This window comes from Neolamprologus brichardi, chromosome 22 (assembly GCF_056152115.1).
Source record: "Neolamprologus brichardi isolate AB-2024 chromosome 22, ASM5615211v1, whole genome shotgun sequence".
NCBI lineage: Eukaryota > Metazoa > Chordata > Actinopteri > Cichliformes > Cichlidae > Neolamprologus > Neolamprologus brichardi.
In genome coordinates this window covers 19,583,839-19,605,207 of record NC_142124.1, presented here as the reverse complement: position 1 = coordinate 19,605,207, position 21,369 = coordinate 19,583,839, and the positions used below count along the sequence as shown (strand labels likewise).

At 41.3% G+C, this 21,369-nt stretch overlaps 2 protein-coding genes across 3 annotated transcripts; one reads left to right on the top strand and one right to left on the bottom strand.

Annotated features, from left to right (window-relative positions):
- Positions 1–150: 150 nt before the first annotated feature.
- On the bottom strand, positions 151–5,171 carry aste1b (asteroid structure-specific endonuclease 1b). 2 transcript variants are annotated; one of them, XM_035906429.2, is made up of 7 exons: positions 5,000–5,171; positions 4,096–4,358; positions 3,381–3,647; positions 2,267–3,264; positions 1,940–2,171; positions 1,618–1,810; positions 151–1,314 (listed from the first exon to the last, which is right to left on the bottom strand). In XM_035906429.2, the coding sequence occupies exons 2-7, from the start codon at positions 4,331–4,333 to the stop codon at positions 984–986; spliced, it is 2,259 nt and encodes a 752-aa protein (XP_035762322.2). In that variant the 5' UTR covers positions 4,334–4,358; positions 5,000–5,171; the 3' UTR covers positions 151–983. The 2 variants fall into 2 exon arrangements, with proteins under 2 accessions (XP_035762322.2, XP_006787765.2); XM_006787702.3 differs by lacking the exon at positions 5,000–5,171 and adding an exon at positions 4,636–4,775.
- Positions 4,908–14,111, top strand: smarcc1b (SWI/SNF related BAF chromatin remodeling complex subunit C1b). Its single transcript, XM_006787706.3, has 28 exons — positions 4,908–5,149; positions 5,448–5,567; positions 5,864–5,949; positions 6,042–6,123; positions 6,213–6,305; positions 6,424–6,493; positions 6,587–6,656; positions 6,739–6,814; positions 7,124–7,249; positions 8,464–8,546; positions 8,635–8,741; positions 8,842–8,901; positions 9,042–9,070; positions 9,185–9,300; positions 9,388–9,459; positions 9,543–9,656; positions 9,938–10,091; positions 10,196–10,306; positions 11,425–11,484; positions 11,621–11,879; positions 12,014–12,085; positions 12,175–12,221; positions 12,307–12,409; positions 12,505–12,647; positions 12,982–13,116; positions 13,290–13,422; positions 13,597–13,683; positions 13,771–14,111. The coding sequence occupies exons 1-28, from the start codon at positions 4,982–4,984 to the stop codon at positions 13,836–13,838; spliced, it is 2,844 nt and encodes a 947-aa protein (XP_006787769.1). The 5' UTR covers positions 4,908–4,981; the 3' UTR covers positions 13,839–14,111.
- The last annotated feature ends 7,258 nt before the right edge of the window (positions 14,112–21,369 follow it).

Here is a 21,369-nt window from a genome sequence, read left to right as displayed (position 1 = left end):
TCAATTCAAACCCAGGACCTTCTTGCTGTGAGGGGACAGTGCTAACCATTGAACTGCTGTGTGAGCATTTCATTTTGTATATTCACGTCATTTTCTTGTTACGATGTAACTTTTTTGCTGTTTGAATTTAATGTGTGTAAATCAGTTTGTGAAAGAAAAACCAGTCAAATACTGGCTGGGTTTATATTTTATTTTATTTTATTTGGTCCTTATACAAAACACTGTAAAATTAGAATTTTTATGGGCTGTAAAATATTCTGTGTCAAAGTGTAGATACAGCATCTGTAAGTATTTAACTCTTGGCTGTGTGCTGATTTAACACTGGTGTAGCATCTTACTGTTCAGTAGCTTTGTGTTGTGCCTTTAAAGAGAAAGCGTTAACATTGTATTCTTAGCTATAAGCAGTTGCAATTAAAACACATAGTGTGATGGTTTAAAAACACGTTTCCATTCCTTTTCAAATACAAATATGATTAAAAATATAAGAGCACCAAGTTAGTGAAACATAAGGCAGCTGCAATGAAATGAAGAAAATGTAAGATTTTATAAAATGCTCCAGACTTTTTCATTAGCTGCCATACAACTTTCTGCTCATGTTACTGACGAAAACTAGGATCTCTGTGACTGTTTAAATGTTGTGCTCGAATATGTAAATAAAACTGGGAAGCTGGAAACAAGTGCATTCATTAGAGTAAGATTACTTTGATAAAAGCTCATGATGCATAATGATGCTAAAATTGTGTAATTTGTGGAAAAACTGATGTTCTGATATGAACGTATGTCTTTACAGACATTACTCGAGATGGCAATGCACAATTAAACATTATGACTAGAGGAAGTTAAATTAGTGCAACATACACAGTGGTAAACATTAAGAGCTGTCATTTTCCCTGAGCAACTGTTGTAAACCACTGACAGGCCTTCCTTAATTTGGCCCCCGAGCAAGTGTCTTTTATCCATCTGTTAATTTTTCTGTCTCCCTATCAATAATCCTCATCGTCATCATCAGACTCTTCCTCGCTCATAAGGAGAGCAAACCGGTTGTTTATCTCATTAGCATCTCTCCCCCCTCCCTGAGCTCCTCTTCCTCTTCCACCTCTCCCTCTTCTTCCTCTACCTCCCCGCCCTCTGCCTCTCCCCCTCCTCCCTGATTCTGAGGATGAGTGAGTGGCTTTGGAACTGCAGTTCCTCACAGCTTTCAGCAGGGAGGAGTAGAGCTGCGCAGACAAAGATCCCCCAGGCAGCAGAGACTCAGCATCTCGGCCTCCTTTCAGATACCTGACGAGGCCGTGCACCAGCGTACCACTGAACAACCTGAGAGACAGAGGGAGTGAGAACAAGGCAACAAAGATGCAAAAATGTACTCTAAAAAAATACTCTTTTCCATCGTGGTATAACTGTGGACAGATATCACATATAATTATTATCACCCCATTTGTGTAAGCTTAGCAGAAAAACCCCAAACTCACGTCAAATGTAATTAAAGCTTTCTACATGTAAATCTAGAGATAATTCTCTTTTTCCTTGCCAGCTCCTGTTTGTTGGTTGCACCTCTAGTTCTAATGCATACAGAGTACCATTTTCTTTTACTGTATGTCCCTGACATACAGTACTTACCATGAGAGATGAGGTTCTGGCAGCGGCAGCAGCAGTAGCTGATTTAGACAAAGTGCACTCCAAAGGCAGGCCTGCCATTGGCTGAAACTGTGAGCCATTCCAATATCTACTCCCCGTCTCTCACCTGGTCTCACACGTTGTCGATCTAGCCCTGCACACACTTTATGTTCCAGAGCCCAGTTTGGCTGCGGAACTGCAGTGTTTGAAAGCAAATACAAGCTTTTAGGTAATGACAAGAAAAATGAAAGTTTGGCATGTTACTAAGGCATATTAGTATTTTTAACCATGTCAAAGAAACCAGGAGGGATACAATCCAACTAACCAGTGTGTTGATAGTGGATAGCTCCAAGCTGTGTGTTCAAGAAGACCTCTCCATAAACCATGCCTAGGACCAAAGCTTGCACCTGGGGCTGTGAGGGTGTCGGTGTGGCCTCTCGAAACCAGAATCCTGTCACAGCTACAGGCAGCTGCAGGTGGAAAGGAACGGAAACTAAGGCTGACTGGTTCACGCCCAAGACTTGTAACAGGGCACCAAGTCGGACTGCTGCAGGAGCCTGGAAAAAAATATTGAAAAATACAATCAGATCATGTGGAAAACTTCTAACTCCAGACAGATGCAAAACAAATACTGATTCTGAAAAATGTTTACCTGACCAAGTCCAGCCAGGTGTACATGGTTTCTGAGTGGGACTGCCTCCACTTCCATCTTCTTCAAGTTCAGGTCCAAGCGATCATACTCTTCCACAGAAATGGGAGCGCCCTGAGCCTGGACTGTTGATGACCCAGCTGCTTGTTCCTTGCTAAATGCTGCATTTATGCTCTGACCCCTACCTCCACACCCCCTTCCTCCTCGCCCACCTCTCATTCCCTGTCTGTTTTCTTGCATCCTCATATCTTGTATTTCACCTCCTGGCCCCTTCATTGGCTGTGTACCTCCAACTCTTCCTTCAGTTACATTACCTTGAGATCTGTGCAGTAATATCCCGTATACAGCCTGCCGAATGGCTCTAGAACTACAGTGGCTGCTAGCTAGTTTACTGTTCTCCACCTGCGGGATGAGAAGGACCCTGCGCATCACCAAAGCATCAAGCACCAAGGGAGGAAGCCGACCCTGAAGTGCTGCTGTCGACAGGCACTCCGGCAGCTGTGCCGGCCCAGAGGTCTGCCCTCCCTGAAATGCCTTACCTCCAGAAAACCAGCGGGCCACAGAGCTCGGAGCCTTGATATGGTACTCCTGCATACATGCCAGCAGCCTGGATGCGAGACCACCCTTCTGCCCTCTTTTGCCCTTACAGGCTTCCTCCCCCATTAGGCTGCTCACTTCTTCTAAGGCCTCAGCCACAGTTTTAAAAGAGGACAGCCAAAGAAGGAGGCCTTCAATACGAGAAGGGGGTGATCTACCTTTACCCCTGCCGCCACCTCTCCTTAACAGACTTGCATCTAACAGAGAAAGAAGGGTTTCAGTATCTTTTGGAGTTCCGTAGTCATTTCCAGTCAGAACAGCACATAAAGGGAGCAACTCGGGGTTCATGCCCCCGAACAAGCGACACAGGCCAGCAGTGGTGTAGCAGCGAGCTAAGATGTAGCGTTGCGAGGCTTTACCGTTAAGGTTGGTCCACTGGAAAAAACGGAATGGCAGATAACCTCCTAAGATCGGAAAACAATTGAGATAGATACCACATGAGAAAATACATACTGCAAAATACTGTTACCACCAAACGGCTATTTAGAATCTGTGTTAAAGTGTCAGAGACTACCCAAACCTGGAAGGTCAAAGATATAGAAGTCACTGTCATTTGTCAGCACTGGGCATTTCCACTCTTGTGCCAAGCACGCAATCTCCCAGTCAGCCTCAGCTGGACACTGGATGAGTGGGACTCCACTCTGGATGAGGACCTGAATGAAGACGTCTCTTGTAAGAATGGGGAGAACAGAGCCATTGCGGCCGTGAGAGAGGTTGTCTGCCTCTTTTATCTTGGACTGCAGGCGCTGGCGTAGAGTATCAAACTTCTTGTTACTGGGGTCCATCCCTAATAATAATTATAAAGATAAAAAAGGAAAACAGATGTTTGCAGGTGTTATAGCAATATTTAATGTGAAAAGTGGTTTTTGCTTTAGGTTTGTGCAGATTAAAGATATAAGCAACAAAAGCATTCATGAAAAGGTAAAGGATAAAAAAATCTAATATAGTTCAATGATATAATGATTTAATAACCTACAGACCTATCGATTATTACAATGAAAAGCAATATAAAGATGACTGAAGTTAAGATGTCCTATTGAAATTAAGGGGAATGGTTACTAAATGAGGTGAGTACTTAAATTGAAGATATTAGATGATGTTGTACCCAAATACAGAGAACTTACAAAATAAATAAATAAATAGAAATAATGTAAGCTGTCCCCTTTTTTTAAATGTCTAGAAAAGTACATACTTGAAACATCCTAACTTGACGGCCTTGTATAAAGCATCTTTACCTCCATCCAGAACCACATATGGCTGGATGTTACAGGTTGCCAGTGCAGTGAGGAACTGGGTGAGCAGAGAAGCAAAGGCATCGTAGTCCCCTCCGTGCAGCTGATCCAATCCGTGGCTAAAGTACAGGCGGAAATAAAGACTGCAGCCATCGATAACGAGCCGACTGTCCCTAAACTTCACATCTTGTAGGAAGTGTCTGTTCCCCTCCACAAAGGTCGTCAGACCATGGACACCCATTACATCTCAGGGCGTGGACGAGTTCCTGGAGTGAGATTATGTATAAGATAATGGTACTCACGATGGTTAAAATGCACGAAAGCCAGTTTCTGTGCAATCATGCAATAAACGGAAGGTAACTGCCAGAAAATGACAGGAGTCACAGTTCGCTCCAATGTGAAGACAGACACAGAGAATGTCGGCTGGAAAATTATGACTCGTCGGAAGTTATTGCAACATAAAACTCTGAGTAACTGACGACAAATGACATCCAGAATCAGCCGTATTTAGTAGAGCAGTAAATGTTTACGAGTTGTACTAACCAATGACACTTTCTTCTCTTTACTTGCTCGAGTGTTTTTCTGTCTTGCGCAGTTCCTTCCTTGTACTTCAAAATAAAGTTCCCTGCTAGTAACAAACGTTTGTATTCCTCTGTAAACACGATAATATCTAATTTTCCTCTATATAAAAAATCAGTAAAGAACACGCGCAAATAAAGCCACAACACTGTAGAGAATAATGACAGTTAAATTTTAATTAATTTGAAAAGCCTTACGTTAAATTGCGTTTGCGTTCTCGCGAGGGAACACGAGAACGCAAACGCTAGCGAGGGCGCTAGCCAGTTTTGTTCTCACGTTTGAAAAATAATTACGTTTTATTACGATCACAATGTCCGGAGGAACAAACCTCGGGATTCCCGGGACAAGCCAAGCCACCCCCGGTGCATTTGCACACCGAAAAAAAGACAGCAGCCCGTCCGCTAGGTTTTGGGAGAGTCCGGATACTTTAGCCCAGCTGGAAGTGGTGAGACAGTGGATCGGGAAGCACTACAAAAAGGTAGTTAGCCGACCAGGAAGCTAAGCAAGATGCTAGCCGCTCCCCCTCCCTGTTAGCAAGCCCAGTGGGTTACAGCGTAAACATACGGTTATGTGTTCACACTGGCTGTCTAGATATAGAGAAATTAAGTCAGCGGACCCTGCACAAAAGGAAAAATATATAAACGTGAAGTGCAAATCTAGCGCAGTCGTATCATATGTAAATACAGCCCTAAGCTTGTGTATATAATAGAGTATTGAGTGGCACGATAAATAAAAATTCTACTCCTATCTAATTTCAAACCCTCTCTGTTTGTTAGTATGTTCTGGCGGATGCCCCATCTTGCCAGGTCCTGGCTGCAGTCACCTTGCAGCTTCTCCAGTTCCAAGAAGATGCATTTGGCCGACAAGCTACCAGCCCTGCACTCACCAAGCTGCCTGTGAGTCTATCTCTCACTGTCTATCTAATTGTCGTCCCAAGTGACTTTAAAATGCCTGATAGAATTGGCTTGTAAGTCGCTGTAAGTTCCTCACTTTGTAGTGTACTTGGAGTATTAAAGTAGTAGTAGACTGATTATTGATTGATGAGTTTAAAACTGTGGAAGCAAATGCTTGCCTCTAAGTATGCGTGACACTTAATAGTGAAGAGGATAAAAACAACAACAACACACAAATATGAAAGTTGTTCACGTCCATGACCCAAACCCACAAGAAAACCTTGTTGATTTCTCTACAGGCACAGTGCTTCCTTGACTTGAGACCAGGTGATGGACTCTGCCACATTCTTGGCACAGCTTACAAGTTCAAGTTTGATCAGGGCTGGTGGGTAGTTTCCTAATATGATCCCTAACAGATCTCATTTGCTGCCACCTGTGTCCTTAATATCTCTTTGTTCTCTACCTATTTTCACACAGGCGAAGGTTTGACTTACAGAATCCATCAAGGACTGAGAGGAACGTGGAGATGTTTGGTACAATTGAAAAAGCACTGATCCAGGTGAAAACCGCAAATCTCAATACACACAACTGCACACACATACACACCAAGGACTGTTCCTTCACGAACTTGAATATTTGTCACAACAGAACAACTGCATGTCATTGCCTGTCGTATATCTGGACCCTACACTGGATCAGGATCTGGCCGGCAGACTAACTGGCATCATCACCAAACATCAGGTAAAGTACTGCAAATAAGCAGGAGATTATTTGTAGCTCAGAGTGAGACTAAATGTATGTAGCTCTGATACAGTAGTTGGATTTCAGTGCTACTGATTCACAGTTTGTCCCCCTGCAGGGTACTGTTACAGAGGACAGAACGCTTGCCAGTCATCACATATACCCCTGCCCTCCCTCGACAGAGGAAGGTTAGTTAAAGTTTGTATGTGTATATGTGTTTGCTGATGTTATGATGCCTACCACTTAGCTTAAATACATTTTGTATACACATCTGTTTTTAGATGAATGGATGCGTCCTGTCATGCGGAAAGACAAGCATGTCTTGGTACACTGGGGCATGCACCCTGACAGGTAAAGCAAGCACAAACACACACAGGTGCTCACACACAACACTTGACCAGCATGAAGTGACAACATCTCTTGTCTCTTACAGTTATGATAGTTGGCTGTCATCGAGTGATGTTGAGGGAGAGGTTGAAGAGCTGCCACATCCAGAAAGGCCCTGGAGGGTTAGTGTGGCACCACATACATCATGCTGTCAGGAGTTAGTTACTGCTGCAGTTACTGAGTGATGTTTGTCTTGAGTTTTCTTTGTCAGACAGAATGTGATTGTCAGCGGGGACATTAAGGAACCACACGTACTATAAATAATAGATGATTTTATATAATGTCTAAAAAATTTACAGAAATTTTACAGTTGACTGAATCCTATTCATTTAGCATGCTCTGTATTCATTTCTTACACTTGATGAGATACAGAAGTATGCATCACTCATTAATATTCAATTTGTGTGGGTGTGTGCGTGCGTGTTCTCCAGGTCCATGCTGGTTGGATTCTGGACACGGATGTTTTCAACGAATGGATGAATGAGGAAGACTACTGTGTGGACGAAAGGAATGTGCCAGTCATCCTCCGGCAGCGTATTCACCTCCAAGACGACCAGGTTTGTGTGAAGTAGTAAAAAATGGCACTGGTCTGTAGGCTTAGGAAGGAGTTCCCCTTTAACCCTTTAAAACCGGTCAGAGCGGGCATGCTCCGTTTTGCGTAACTATCTTTAAATCCCGGTAGCTCTGCAACCACCTGAGCTAGTGCGATAATTTTTTTTGCATATGAAACCGGAGGAGTTGTACTTACATCTTATGCCATCAGCTTGTCCTAGGTCACAGTTTCCTTCCACATATAGCTTTGCAAAAACTGCATAAAAAGCACTTGCAGCAACAAAAACATAATATTCCAGAAACACGCTTTGCCGATCCGATCAGCTGTTCATAACACTTCCTACGTCCATCAGCACGAACTATCGCATGTCCGCCATGACCTGCCCAAAACCGGAAGTGATGTCATTTTGCGGAAATGTAGTTTTTTACCATCAAGGCCTCATGAGCTTATACTGGTGTTTTTAAAAGTTATGTTTGACTTTATGACTTTCTGTGTCGTTTCTGGGATGCTTAGGACTCATATTGCACTGCTGGAAATAGTTTATTTTGATGCATATGCTGCTTTTTTGCAAATTTGCACTATAATATTTATTTTCGTTTTTCCTGCAGTGTATAGAAATTAGTGTATTTCAAAAATAAAACTATGAAGACACTCAAAATAAATTTTCTGTGGTGGGAAACTATTTTGTGCAACTTTTTTGTATTTACAGTTTTGAGGGATAAGCCTCTTAAATTTCTCTAACTAGAAATATATGTTAAAAAAACAAAAACGATTTTCAATTTTTTTGTAGTTTATTGCACTTTTTTGCGATTTATGTAATTACTATGCACTTAATGCATGCATATTATTAAAATTTAGGCTTTAATGGTTGTATTGATGTATAGCAACTTGAAATGCTCCCAAAAATGGCTCTACAACATGTAAAAATATAATATAAGCTCTGGCGGACTTGGTTCTATGGTAGGTCTTAAAGGGTTAATTAATGCATGCTTATGTTTTAACAGTTTAATCAACTGCAAAATGCAGGTGTGATCCTGTTGTGTGATTCTTTTGTTCTCAGAATTGTAAGCAGACACGCTTCTTTTCCCATTTCAGACAATTCTCCTAGAGATGAAAAACAGCTGTCAGACACAAAGTTGCAAATCTTGCTCTTTTTTTCAAAATAGTCTCTATTCCGTTTTTAGTTTTTCTCCATCTGCCTTTAACCTTTTGTTACAGGATCCAAAGTCTACACCCTCCAAAAAGAGAAGGCGCTCCCCGTCCCCTCCCTCCTCTGAAGGCAGAAAGAAAGGAAAGAAAGGGTAAGACATAGGTGTTTCTTTTAATAAGGGGCTGTGCTTTTGGGTTGTCACAAAAGGTATCACTGTTGATTTGTGTGCTCACACACAGGAGAAGGCGTGGACAACAGGACGAAGAGCCAGAAGAGGACCTGACCAAAGACATGGAAGACCCGATTCCTGTGCCTAACATGGAGGAGGTCATACTACCCAAGAATGGTGAAACTCTTGAAGACAGTGTCCAAAACACATTAAAAATGTGTACATTTCCTTTAAAGTGTTTAAATGTGTTTAATATTTTCTTATCCGATCTATGTAGTCAACCTTAAGAAGGACAGTGAGAACACTCCAGTGAAAGGAGGGATCATGGCTGACCTAGGTAGACATGCTTGTGCCATCGTAAATGCATACAGAGAAGTCTCGAAACATTACATTTTTTTTTGTAAATATGTCATTCTTATGTTTATGTGTGATTTTTGTTTTTTTACATCCTTGTAACCACTGTCGTTTTTTTTCCAGACGACCAGGAGGATGATTTCCCAGGACGGGTAAATATGATGTCATTTCTCTCACTTAAAATGTTTCTAATTGTAGGAATTTTGGGTGTAGTTTCCAGATTTGAAAAAGTAATATTTCTCTGTGTATTGCTCATCTCTCTTTAGGAAGATGAGGATGGAAGAGCAGAGATCCCACGCCTATCAGAGGGAGAGGAAAACATCACAGAACAAACACATCACATAATAATACCGAGCTACACATCATGGTTCAATTACAACAGGTAAGAATATGTATTTGGATTTACCTGTATGCTGAACCTCTTAATTTTATTCAAAAGACCTAAAAGCTCCCTGTGCATCTTGTCCAGCATTCACTCGATAGAGAAACGTGCACTCCCTGAATTCTTCAATGGGAAGAACAAGTCAAAAACTCCTGAAATGTGAGTACTGCTGATGTTTAGACTTTATCGCTATTACAGATGATGGAGAAGGCTTCAGTATAGCTTTCTTTACACCTTTGCAGCTACCTGGCATATCGTAACTTCATGATCGACACGTACCGGCTGAACCCCCAGGAATACCTCAGTTCAACATCCTGTAGACGCAACCTGACTGGAGACGTTTGTGCCCTCATAAGGTATAACTTTGTGCGTGTGGGTGTTTGCTGTCATGTGGGTCTGCTGCATCTGCTAAATTAGGTTTAGTGTGTAGGTGTTCATCTGTAAATGTGTTAGTAAATGAAATCTGTTAATGCTGGAAAGGAGCAGTAGGTGGTATATGTGTCGTTAATGATTCTGTAGTTAATAAGTATTTGTGTCTAAAACATGTTGAGTTTATGTATTTACATGTGTTTGAGCTATAGGGGCTGTTCCAGCTACAGCAGATTAGAATTAATATGAAACAAATGTTTGTGTCCAGGGTTCATGCATTCCTGGAGCAGTGGGGTTTGATTAACTACCAAGTGGATGCAGAGAGCAGGCCTCTCCCTATGGGACCTCCACCCACCCCTCACTTCAACGTACTCGCTGACACGCCATCTGGGCTGGCCCCCCTGCAACACAAACCGCTACAGGTTTGTCGTGTTGCTGTTGCGCAAAGCTCTCAGCACAGACAAGTTTAAAACACAGTTTTTGTCATGTGAAACATCTTCTGACAAACTCTTACTTATTTCCGCAGGTGTCAGCTTCACAGCACATGTTGTATTTCCCAGAAAAGAGCAGAGAGAAACCTTCAGACTGCCAAAACTTTGGTCTGCGTACTGACATCTACGCCAAGAAACACCCTAAGGTCTTACACTGTTAATACAAAAATTTAAAAAAATAGTTTATAATGGTGCTTACAGTAAAGAGCAACTACAGCTCAGTACAAGTCTTGATCCAGTTTTCATTTCTTTATGTTGTGCTTCCATGGTGCCAAGTGTTGAGAAATAGTTCTCCAGACTTTCTGTCCAAAGTTCTCTTTGGAAAGTGGATACTTTTTCAACAATTTTCAGTCCAGTCCTCTTACCTGATTATTTTTAGAGCATTTTAAGGCACTTAAACCACTTGACATATGAATAATAAAAAGGCACCAAACTCATGGGATGAACCAGTGTTGTGTCTGACACAACCAGTATCTTCAGGCACTTTGTGTCTTGCAGCCTGACGCAAAAATACAGAATTTGTTCTCATTTCTTTAGTCGAATCTGTGAAAAATGCTAAAGACAACACAGCTTGACAGGCATAAAATAGTGTTTTTACACTAACAAGGTGATTCTGAAAGAGCTTTTAGCTGATGAATTGGCGTTTCAAAGCATGGTGTGCAGTGTGTCCTTAAAGAAATTGAGCAAACCGGACAAGTGGAGGCCTGATAGAGAACAGAACAAAATGCAGCAAACATCCAAAGAAGAGCTTTAAATGTCCTTCAAGAAGCCTGGAGAATTATTCTTTAAGACTACTTAAAGAAACTGCAAGAAAGCTGCCTAAGAGAGTTAATGGATTGCATTTATATAGCGCTTTTCTAGACATTCAAAGCGCTTTACAATTCCACTATTCATTCACTCTCACATTCACACTGTTCAGGGTGTGTTAAAGAATAAAGGTGGTCATACAAATATAAACTTTGAAGCTCATCATAATTGTACAAAGTCAGTTTTTCCATGCATGTGTACATGTTTTAATAAATCGCTGCATCCACATCCCATTTTTCTAGCAAAGTATTAAAGTGTAGCTCAAGACTTTTGCGGAGTGTTATGAATCTTGAAGATACGTCTTAATTTGAGAGGTTTGTTTAACAGCAAGTCTCAAAATTCCTTAAAAGAGACACTCTTCCACTGTGTCTCATAGAATAGACCAGAATGTGTTTTATAACAGTGTTATACAGGCTTTATTCTTAAATTATTGTCATATTTGTGATACTTGCCTCAGACTAAAGGAGCGAGTGCAGGAAGAGAGTGGACAGAGCAGGAGACTCTTTTGCTGTTAGAGGTAAGACCAGTAACTTTATCGCCACATGCATTTTGCATTTTTTATTTATGAGATCTTTTATGTAATGAGATCTTTTACGTAAGCCCTTAAGCCTTGTTCGTCTTGGTCTCTCTATCACCACCTCTACGTTTCTCAGGCCTTAGAGGTTTACCGAGATGACTGGAACAAAGTTTCAGAGCACGTGGGCTCCAGAACACAGGACGAATGTATTCTCCACTTCCTCCGTCTGCCGATAGAAGACCCTTACCTAGAAGACTCTTCAGCCTCTCTTGGTCCACTGGCATATCAGCCTGTGCCTTTCAGCCAATCAGAGAACCCTGTTATGAGCACCGTGGCCTTTCTGGCATCTGTGGTGGATCCTCGTGTGGCATCAGCCGCAGCTAAGGCAGCATTGGGTAAGACTACAGAGGGAAGAAAGTTCATTTCTGTGTAATCTAGGTTTTTAAGTACCTCTGAGATAGTATATTGTATACACAATGTTTGCGAAACAGGGGAAATGTGTGTTGTGACTGTTGCTTTCTGCTTTCAGAGGAGTTTTCTAAAGTGCAGGAGGAATCGACAGAAAAAGCCTCTGAAATGTTGAACCAGCCAGAAAAAAATGGTAATGCTGAAATATAGAAAGGCAAAATTGCACATTACTCTCTCACTGTGCTGTTATAATGTAACATTTTATTGCTCTGTATCTTATAGAAGCGGTAGATGCAGAAAAACTGGAGCCAAATTCTAACCTTCATCAGGTAATGTACCAGTAGGAGCTCAGAGAGTTTTTTGTGTGTGCTGGTGGAGTATGTTGCTTAACTTGAGCGTGTGTTTGCATTTCAGGTTACTGTCAGGACTGACGGGCTCCAGGTGGAACCCAGCTTGCCAAAAGTGGAGGGAGTCAAAAGAGAAAATGCTGAAAATATACTTGCTGAGGAGAGAGATGGTACATCAATATGTGCGCTACAGTGAATATGCATCGTATGTATGCATATACGCATCAGCGGCTCTAATAACGAAATTTTCTCGTGTGCGCTTCAGCAAGGGGAGATGGCGACGAGAACGCAGGCCGGCGGGAGGGGGATGGGGACGACGGGAGGAGAGGGATGGAGCTGGAGCTGGTGGAGGGCAGCGTTGCCACGGCAGCAGCAGCAGCTCTGTCCTCGGCTGCCACGAAGGCCAAGGTAAAGCCCACCCACTGGCTTAAAATCCAACCAATCGCGCATATATAAACTAAAGAAATGCTTAAGTGGAGGGTTTGGGGTTTTTTTCCCATTTATTCCACAGGTTTCCTAGCAACCAAAAGAGATGTAAAATATCTTGACGGTTACATCGAAGGAAACTCTCCCACTTTGCATATAATTGATTGGGGATATATGAAGAATATACTGTATACTTCCCAGTGTTTGTCTCCACTTCCTGTGGTTGTTTTACCTGTGCTACATTCTTAGCTATTACAACCACCATACCAGCTACTGTTGTCTTCTATCACTGTCTTTTTTTACTCTGTATTTGAAGCATTTGGCAGCAGTAGAAGAGAGAAAGATCAAGTCGCTGGTTGCTCTGCTGGTGGAGACCCAGATGAAGAAGCTGGAGATCAAGTTGAGACACTTCGAAGAACTTGAAACCATCATGGACCGCGAGAAAGAGGCTGTGAGTGATAACAATGTCTTCTATTATATAGGGAAACTTTACTTAACTACTCCATGTCTTGTTGCTCATTTGTGAGCTATAATTCCACACTCCAGTAGACCTCTGAAAGGTTTGTGTCCACATAGAAACCAAAAACAGTACTTAACACCTGTGCATATGCGTGTCCCATGCAGTTAGAGCAGCAGCGGCAACAGCTGCTGACGGAAAGACAGACTTTCCACACTGAGCAGCTGAAGCAGGTGGAGATGAAGGTTCGCCAGCAGAGGGAGCAGCAAGGGCAGCCGGGTTACACAATGCAGCATTCAGGTCTGAACATGGACACCGAAAGCATCCTATCAGTCTATAAATATGGTTAACCCTTCAATTCTTTATATAAAACCCACAACATGATCACATTGTAAGGTGCATCCACTGTCACAGAAATCGGTTCAGTTCTGTCTGTTAGTCTGCCATTGAATTTTAATCCCTTTTCCTCCCTAGGCCAGTCCATTCCTAACCGAATGATGCCTGCAGGAGGAAATGCCCAAACGATGGCTCCTCGACACCCTGGAGCTCCAAATGGCATGTGTGAGTGTTTTCCGCTGTTGTCCTAGATTTATTATTTTATATTATTTTGGAGTGTACTGACACAAAGTTCTTCTGTCACTATCTCAGACCCACCCTCACAACCTGATGGGATAGCACCAGCTCCCACTGGTCCTCCATCATCCAGTCACAGCTGAACTAATCAGAAAACAGCACGTGCAGGTGTGAATACATCACTCCTCTTTCAATCTAAACCAAGCATCTGGAACAGCTGCTCACAATTAAACTCTGCAACGCTTCAGTAGTTTCCTTTCAGCACTGAAGGATTCACAAACAGGTAGACACAGTTGATGTGTATTTGTTCAACAGCGCAGCTCATCCACTCTTTGTGAACTGTTTGTGCTCTGATGTCAGAGTTGAGAAATCTGTAGACTGAACTCTGCTCATTAAAGGTTCTTTTTTATGAAACAGTTTTGTTGCTTTTATCCTCATTCAGCTGGTTTCTTTGTGACTTTGTGCTATTTGCAGTGGTCCACTTTCCAATCCATTGGCATGTTGGCGGTACACATGTGCCAGAATATCATTTCAAATTAAATTCCAGCCTGTGATTTGAGCTTTGAAATCATTTTCATTATGTGTATGGCTTGTTAACGCAAACACCTAATCGTCAAGAGGATCTGCTGAAGTTTAAAGTGAATTTGGGGGCGTAGTCTTCCCACACAGCCATCTCTAGAGTTAACAAAAAATGGTTAAAAAAAAAAAAACTTCCATTGAGTGGCAGTTCTCTGGGTGGAAACGCCTCATCTGCTTTGAATAATGAGGTAATAATGAAGAAAATGGCCAGACTGATTCAAGCTTACAGGAAGGATGCAACTCAAATTACTCACTACAACAAAGTTATACAGAAGAACGTCACTGAATACACATGTTGAATCTTGAGGCAGAGGGGCTACAGCAGCAGAAGACCACACCAGGTTCCACTCCTGCCAGACAAGAACAGGAAACTGAAGCTACATATGATAAAGGGGCATATCACAAAGTTTAATTCAGCTGGTTTCTAGAATCAGTTCAGTTCACTCAACCGGCCTCCACAAGCACCAGATTTCAGTCTAACAGAGCACCTTGTGGATGTGGTGGAACAGGAGACTCACATTATGGATGTGCAGCAAACAAATCTGCAGCAACTGTGTGATGTTGTCATATAAACATGAACCAAAATCCGTGAGGAATGTTTCCAGCACCTTGTTGAATCTGCCATGAAGAATTTAAGCAGTTCTGAAGGTGAAAGCGGATCCAACCCAGGCATTAGCAAGGTGTGCCTATTAAAGTGTCCAGTGAGTGCATACCCTTTTCAGGAACCCTTAGGTAAATATGTTACATGTTTTTATATGATTGATAATTACGAAAAAGCTGGATGAAATTATGTGTGTATTAATTTAACCTGATCACCTGAATTCTACAGTCCTGTAATGCTGGCAGAGATTTGAGAGTCAGTGATGGCTGTTCTGTGTTCATGTGTATCAAAAGAAAGTGCACACGTCCTCTCCAATTAAAGGCATCTGCATGGTAGAAATGATGAAGCCTATAGGAGTTCTCTAACAACACTGCAGTGGCTACGACCTTTTTTCTCTCTTTGCATTTTGAGAAAATAATTCTCTCGATCAGTGAAACTGCTTTTGCTGTTTCTCTTGCGATGTTTTGTTAGCGCGTAGGAGTCGGATGTTTGCTTTCACTTGCCTTGTAATTTGTAATATATGTCAGGTGTATTTGTTTGTTTACTTTTTATATTGTTATGTGGTATACTTGTAATTTCTGCTGCCAGGTCTCTCTTGGAAAAATGAATTTGTAATCTCAGTGAGGCTTCTGGTTAAATAAAGGATATATCCATCCTCTTCCACTTATCCTATTCAGGGTCGCAGGGGGTCTGGAGCCTATACCCGCTGTCTTAGGGCGAGAGGCAGGGTACACCCTGGACAGGTTGCCAGTCTGTTGCAGGGCTAACACAGAGAGACAGACAACCATTCACACCTATGGGCAATTTAGAATCACCAGTTAACTTAACCCCACTAACTGTAGGTCTTTGCAATGTGGGAGGAAGCTGGAGTACCTGGAGAGAACCCACACAGACTAAATGTTTTTTTACAAAGTAGCAAGAGATAGAAATTCTATATTCTCATGGTCTCCTTTTTCTTTAAGCAATGTTCTTAATGTTAGCTGGCACGATTTTTGTCCTGTGGCAACGAGTATGTTCATCATTTCAAGTCAATTGATTGATTGATTGATTGATTGATTGAGTCAAGACCCAGTAAAAAATGTCAGAGGCTCAGATCAGTGGTGAATTTAAGACTTTAGATTTCCTTGTCATAGATTTTTATTAACAATTTCATGACAATTTTTTAAAAAAAAGTGAATTCATTTTAAATTCTATTTTCTGTGTGTTTATAATGCATTATAAACCAAATTGAATAGCCTCAGTTTCCTGTTTTTAGCTGACAGCAGCAGCACCCAGTGTGGTTTTCTACTGCTGTAGCTCATCTGCGTCAAGGTGCAACATGTTGCACATTCAGAGTTGCTCTTCTGCATAGCATGGTATAGCATGGTATGCAACAAGTGGTTATTTGAGCGACCATGGCCTTCGTATCAGCCCAATCCCAGCAGATCAGCAGTTTCTGAAATACTCAGTTCAGTTTCTTCCTCATTCTGATGCTCAGTTTGAACTTCAGGAGATCATCTTGACCATGTCTGCATGCCTAAATGCACTGAGCTGCTGCCATTGGGCGATTAGTTGACGAGGTCTACATACTAAAGTCACCAGTGAGGGATTATGTGAATTAAATAAATGTTCACTCAAATGTCTAATATGATAAAATGATTACATGGGGAGATTTTATAACAAGCAAATCACAGGGCCTTTCAGGCAGACGTGAAAGAAAACTACAGTTTAACACCTGCATCAGGTCATCACTCTATAAAGTAAGAAAATAACAACTGATCAGCAAGGTATTGGCAGAGGCTGCCCTTTGACCCCATACGAGGGTCAATGAGAAAAAACAAAAACTAAACTAAATGGTTAAAAATGTGTACAGATGTAGACTCACTCTTCATGCCTTCGGTCACCACGCAGTAACCAAGGAAGACCAGTGAGGTTATTGCTGTTACGGCCACAGCTTCAAACGTTGGAACTGTCTCACATGCTACTTCCACAGTCATGCCTCCAAAGTAAGAGCTATAACTGTCCAAAAATGACAACATAAAAACAACCAAAAGATAATAATAAATTCAGACTTGCATTCCCACAAGGCAGTAAAAACAAACCATTTAAAGATTTAAGACTGTGGCAGCAGGCTATTATCCACGCACAGAATAGCTTCATGTCAGTAACAATAGTGACGTAAGTGACTGAACTCTCAGCTGAATTGACTGCATTATTCTGAGAAATGTTTCAGCTGCTTGGTAGATAGCTTTGGTCATGAACTAGTGACAGTTGTAGTTTGCTTACTGCTCATTAGTCTGTAAACATGTGACATATCAGGTGTCCTAATTTCATTTTAGGTTACACCTGTGTTATCCCTTTAAACTAGAAACCAGGAGCAAAGTTTCAAAAAGATTGTGTTAACAAAAAGCTTTCAAATCTTTCTCATGCCTTTTTTTAAATATAAAATATAAAATATAAAATATATAAAATATAAAATATACAGGACAAAAATTCCAATAATAGGGAACAAATGAACTCCACCAATGACCCCAAACAGGCCACATCAACACAAATAGCAAGCTACTAAAATCAAGATGACTAAAGTGAAGAGCAACAACACTGCAATGTTGTATAACCAAATCTTCCAAATTAAAAGCCTCAGGATGACCTTGTACATCAGTTTCATATGTAACCCATATAATGCATAGAACCACATACTTTCAAAATCATAAACATTTACACTAAAGCGAACAAATACTTTATGTATTATTAAATTTTGTTCTTTGAATTATTTTACTAAATAGAGAGAACACGACTCAGTTAGTCAAAATATTTATAATTATTTTATTAAATCATCTTCCGGAAGAGATAGACATGCACAGCCCAAAGCCAATTGCAAATCTCTAGCATTAGAAACCAAAAATGTGTATCATATAGGTGTTATTTTGGTCCTTTACACGTCACACATAGTTTTGATAAAAACAACTTCTCCCTGTACTGGTTTCCTGTATTTTATTAATATGCCTTTATTATTAAAATACATAAAACAACATAATCAGAAAATAAGCACTAAGAATATATATTTATTCCGTAACAGTATCAAATAGTTTCATAAACAAAAAGATGCTGACTACAATTATGTCCAATCATCTATCCAGTTCAAAATGGCAAGGCGGCTGTGTGTCATGCATGCACCTATTGGGTCTTTTATGAATTTTCGACACAGCATGAAAGCTTCCTAAAAAAGTCATCTGTTAATAATCCAACCAACATACACAATGTTTAAAAATATATGGTAGACCACATACATGGTGACACAGCCCCAGGCATCCTGCAAATCTCTGTTTTTTCTCCTTCTAGGAATATGGTTCAAATTCATGTGATGTTTGAGTTAACATTTTCTCCTTTCCTGTATAAATTCCTGGCATTTGAAAGCATAAAAAGAGTTCATTAAAAAAAAAAAATGCTGTGTATTCAAAGTGCTGGGTCAAAGGCTGGAAATCTTGAAGGGCGGAGGTACAGTACTGCAAGAATTTCACCAATGACTCACAGATGCTCTCAGAATCTGTCTGCATGAATTATTTTATTACTGACATTACTCCAGCTTCCCCAACATAAAGCTGTGTGATGTTTGGCCTCCTGAAATCAGGGCCGCTTCTAAAAGGACAACAGGGCAGAACTGGCACCTGCACTGCATCAGCGGGAAAGAGGCCTGTGTTGCTAAGTATGAGCATCAGAAGTGGTTTGTATGTATATTTTTATAGATCTTGATAAATCTATAAGGTTATAGAGGTTATACACTGTTTATGCCATGATAGAAATCATTTTTCCAATATTATTCAAACTCATCTCTAATAAATTCTTGACAACATTGTTTAAGAAGTCGTTTAAAGACAATCATTATGCACAGAAACCAGGTCAGTGAATGCTTTTTTATTTACTACGCCTGTTGTTACCCTTTATTATCTCTTATCCCTTCAAACAATATTCATCACACTGTGACGGTTATGCTGGGCTACAAATTATAAGCTTTGCATACTGAGCTGTAAAATGTGTAGCTTGTTCACCTCATGTTCCTATTCCCCTTACGCTCAGCACGATGCATCAGAAGAGCAATTTGTTGGAGCAAAAGGAGGGGCGCTAATGAGTTCCTGGGTATGCGACGTGATTTGATTTGGCATAAGCTGTTTCTCAAGGTAGGAGAAATAAAAAATGAAAAGTAAGCCAAAATGTAAAGTCCAGGACTCCAGCTCAGCAAGAAAGCCACCCAATTAAAGGGTGTCGCTGGGCAGCCTTCACTGCCCATTCGGTGGTATTAATGAGACACGTTTCTGTATCTCTGTATTGTTATTAGTGGATTCAAGTTACAGAGCTGGGATGTTCCAAGCAAAACAAGTGAGTCCCTCCTTCCTAGCCCCTGCAGAGTCAGCTGATTTTTGTACAATAAAACAAGTGAGCCTTATACAAATGCACAACATGTGCAAAGTTCAGGTGGGAACTGTCAGATTTTACTGATTTCGCATTGAATGACTTAGCTGGCTGTCCGTGTCAAGGTCAATACACATTGAAAATGTGGGAAAAGTTAGGGCTTTCTTCATTTCATGATACAATTTAATAGATTATGGATGTTACACCCCTCTGAAACCCCTATTCTCTTTGCAGTGGCAGTGCAAGAGTCTCCAGGTGTTGCCTGGGCTAAACTGACCACACCTGGTGTGGTGTAGATAAATGCATGCCTGAGGCTGACTTTGGAGAGGCACACCAGATTCTTTCATTATGCTCTTGTCGGTACCAACAGTTTTAGCAAATTTATTATGTCATTTAAAATAAAACCTCTTCTTTGTGAAACTTCTTTGAGCCAGATCACAAAGGTGTTGGTAATATAATGAAGGCTCCAGTTTTTCTGAATAGATGAGTTTCTAGGCTACAATAGGACAAAAACACTGCTTCACTGAAAGGACCACACACTGTTACTTACCAAGCCCAAGGCTTTATGGGTGTGGATGCAATTCAAAAAGCAGTCTCGTCTTCGCCCTGTGTAGACTGGTTGTTGCAGCATCTACAGTGACACGCAGAATATGCACTTGGAGGGTGTTTTGGACATCCTGTTCACCCCTCACTGTTCAGCCCAGGAACAGGATGGAAAAAGCAACGTGGAGCGAACGCAACATGCACGCACAGAGCTTGGCGTCGACTAAGGTGTGTTATTCTTCCATTCTGTTTCTCAGTAAGATCCATCTGTTCACCCTGCACAGTAATACACTCCTTTCCTTTTGGTCCCCAAACAGCTCTCCCTGCAAATATCCAGACAGTCAAATGAATTGAAAGATGACATGCATGTGCTTGTGTACATTTATTTTGATCTATCTATCTATCTATCTATCTATCTATCTATCTATCTATCTATCTATCTATCTATCTATCTATCTATCTATCTATCTATCTATCTATCTATCTATCTATCTATCTATCTATCTATCTATCTATATGTGTGTGTGTGTGTGTGTGTCTGTTTGCAGGGGCAGTAGTTGGGTGCGGAAGCAATTTTGTTCTGCTCTGTTTGGCAGTGCATCTGTGAACATTTTTCTGTTTCTCGATTTCCACCACCAAAGGTTCACCCCTTTTCTATGCACACACATCTCTGTCCAGCCCCTGAATCCTCATGTCTCTCTCTTTCTCTGTCATCCTCTTGTGTGGCTGTCCCTCCACCCTGCTAGCACCATCTCACATAAAAAATAAATAAATAAATGAAAATAAATAAACAAAAAATCCCCCACTTTTCTGTTGTCAGGAGTGTAGACTGATTGTGTTTGGACTCTTTAGATTTTAGTGTTTTTTAGGGTAATTGATAGTGAACAGCAGGAGGGAGCGCACAGTGTTGGCTGGGATCGATTCACTCCTGATTTAATGAGTAATGTGGAAAAGTGTAATTTGTTCACTAGGAACAGAGCATTTGGTCCTAATTATTTCATAATGTATTTGACATAATCCCATTTAGGAGTAGAGCAGATACTCTGCCCTCCACAGGCCATTTCGTGAGGTGACTGTAGTGCAGACACAGAGATGGGAGAAGGGATTCATGTGACAGAGCAGTGATTACACTGTTTTAGGAAGCAACTGATTTAGGAAGATAGAGGGGGAAAGCGATACAATTGGGGAGGGATTATGAAAATCATACTTTAGGAGATCCAAAGGGGGTGTGTTGGTTTGGTCAGAGAGAGAGAGAGAGAGAGAGAGAGAGAGAGAGAGTGTGTGTGTGTGTGTGTGTGTGTGTGTGTGTGTGTGTGTGTGTGTGTTTTGGGGGGGCTTTTCACCAGCAGCTGCTATTGTCTGGAGTCTATATCTCAATATAAGACTAAGAGGATTATCTAAACGCACACTCTTAAAGAAGAACAAACCTCTCTCCTCTGTCTGTTGGCCAAAGGCATTATGTGCCCAAATAACCCGGTGACATATAAAAACCACACGGAGAGAGAGAGAGAGGGAGAGAGAGAGGGGGGGGGGGGGGGGGGAGAGAGAGGGAGAGAGAGAGA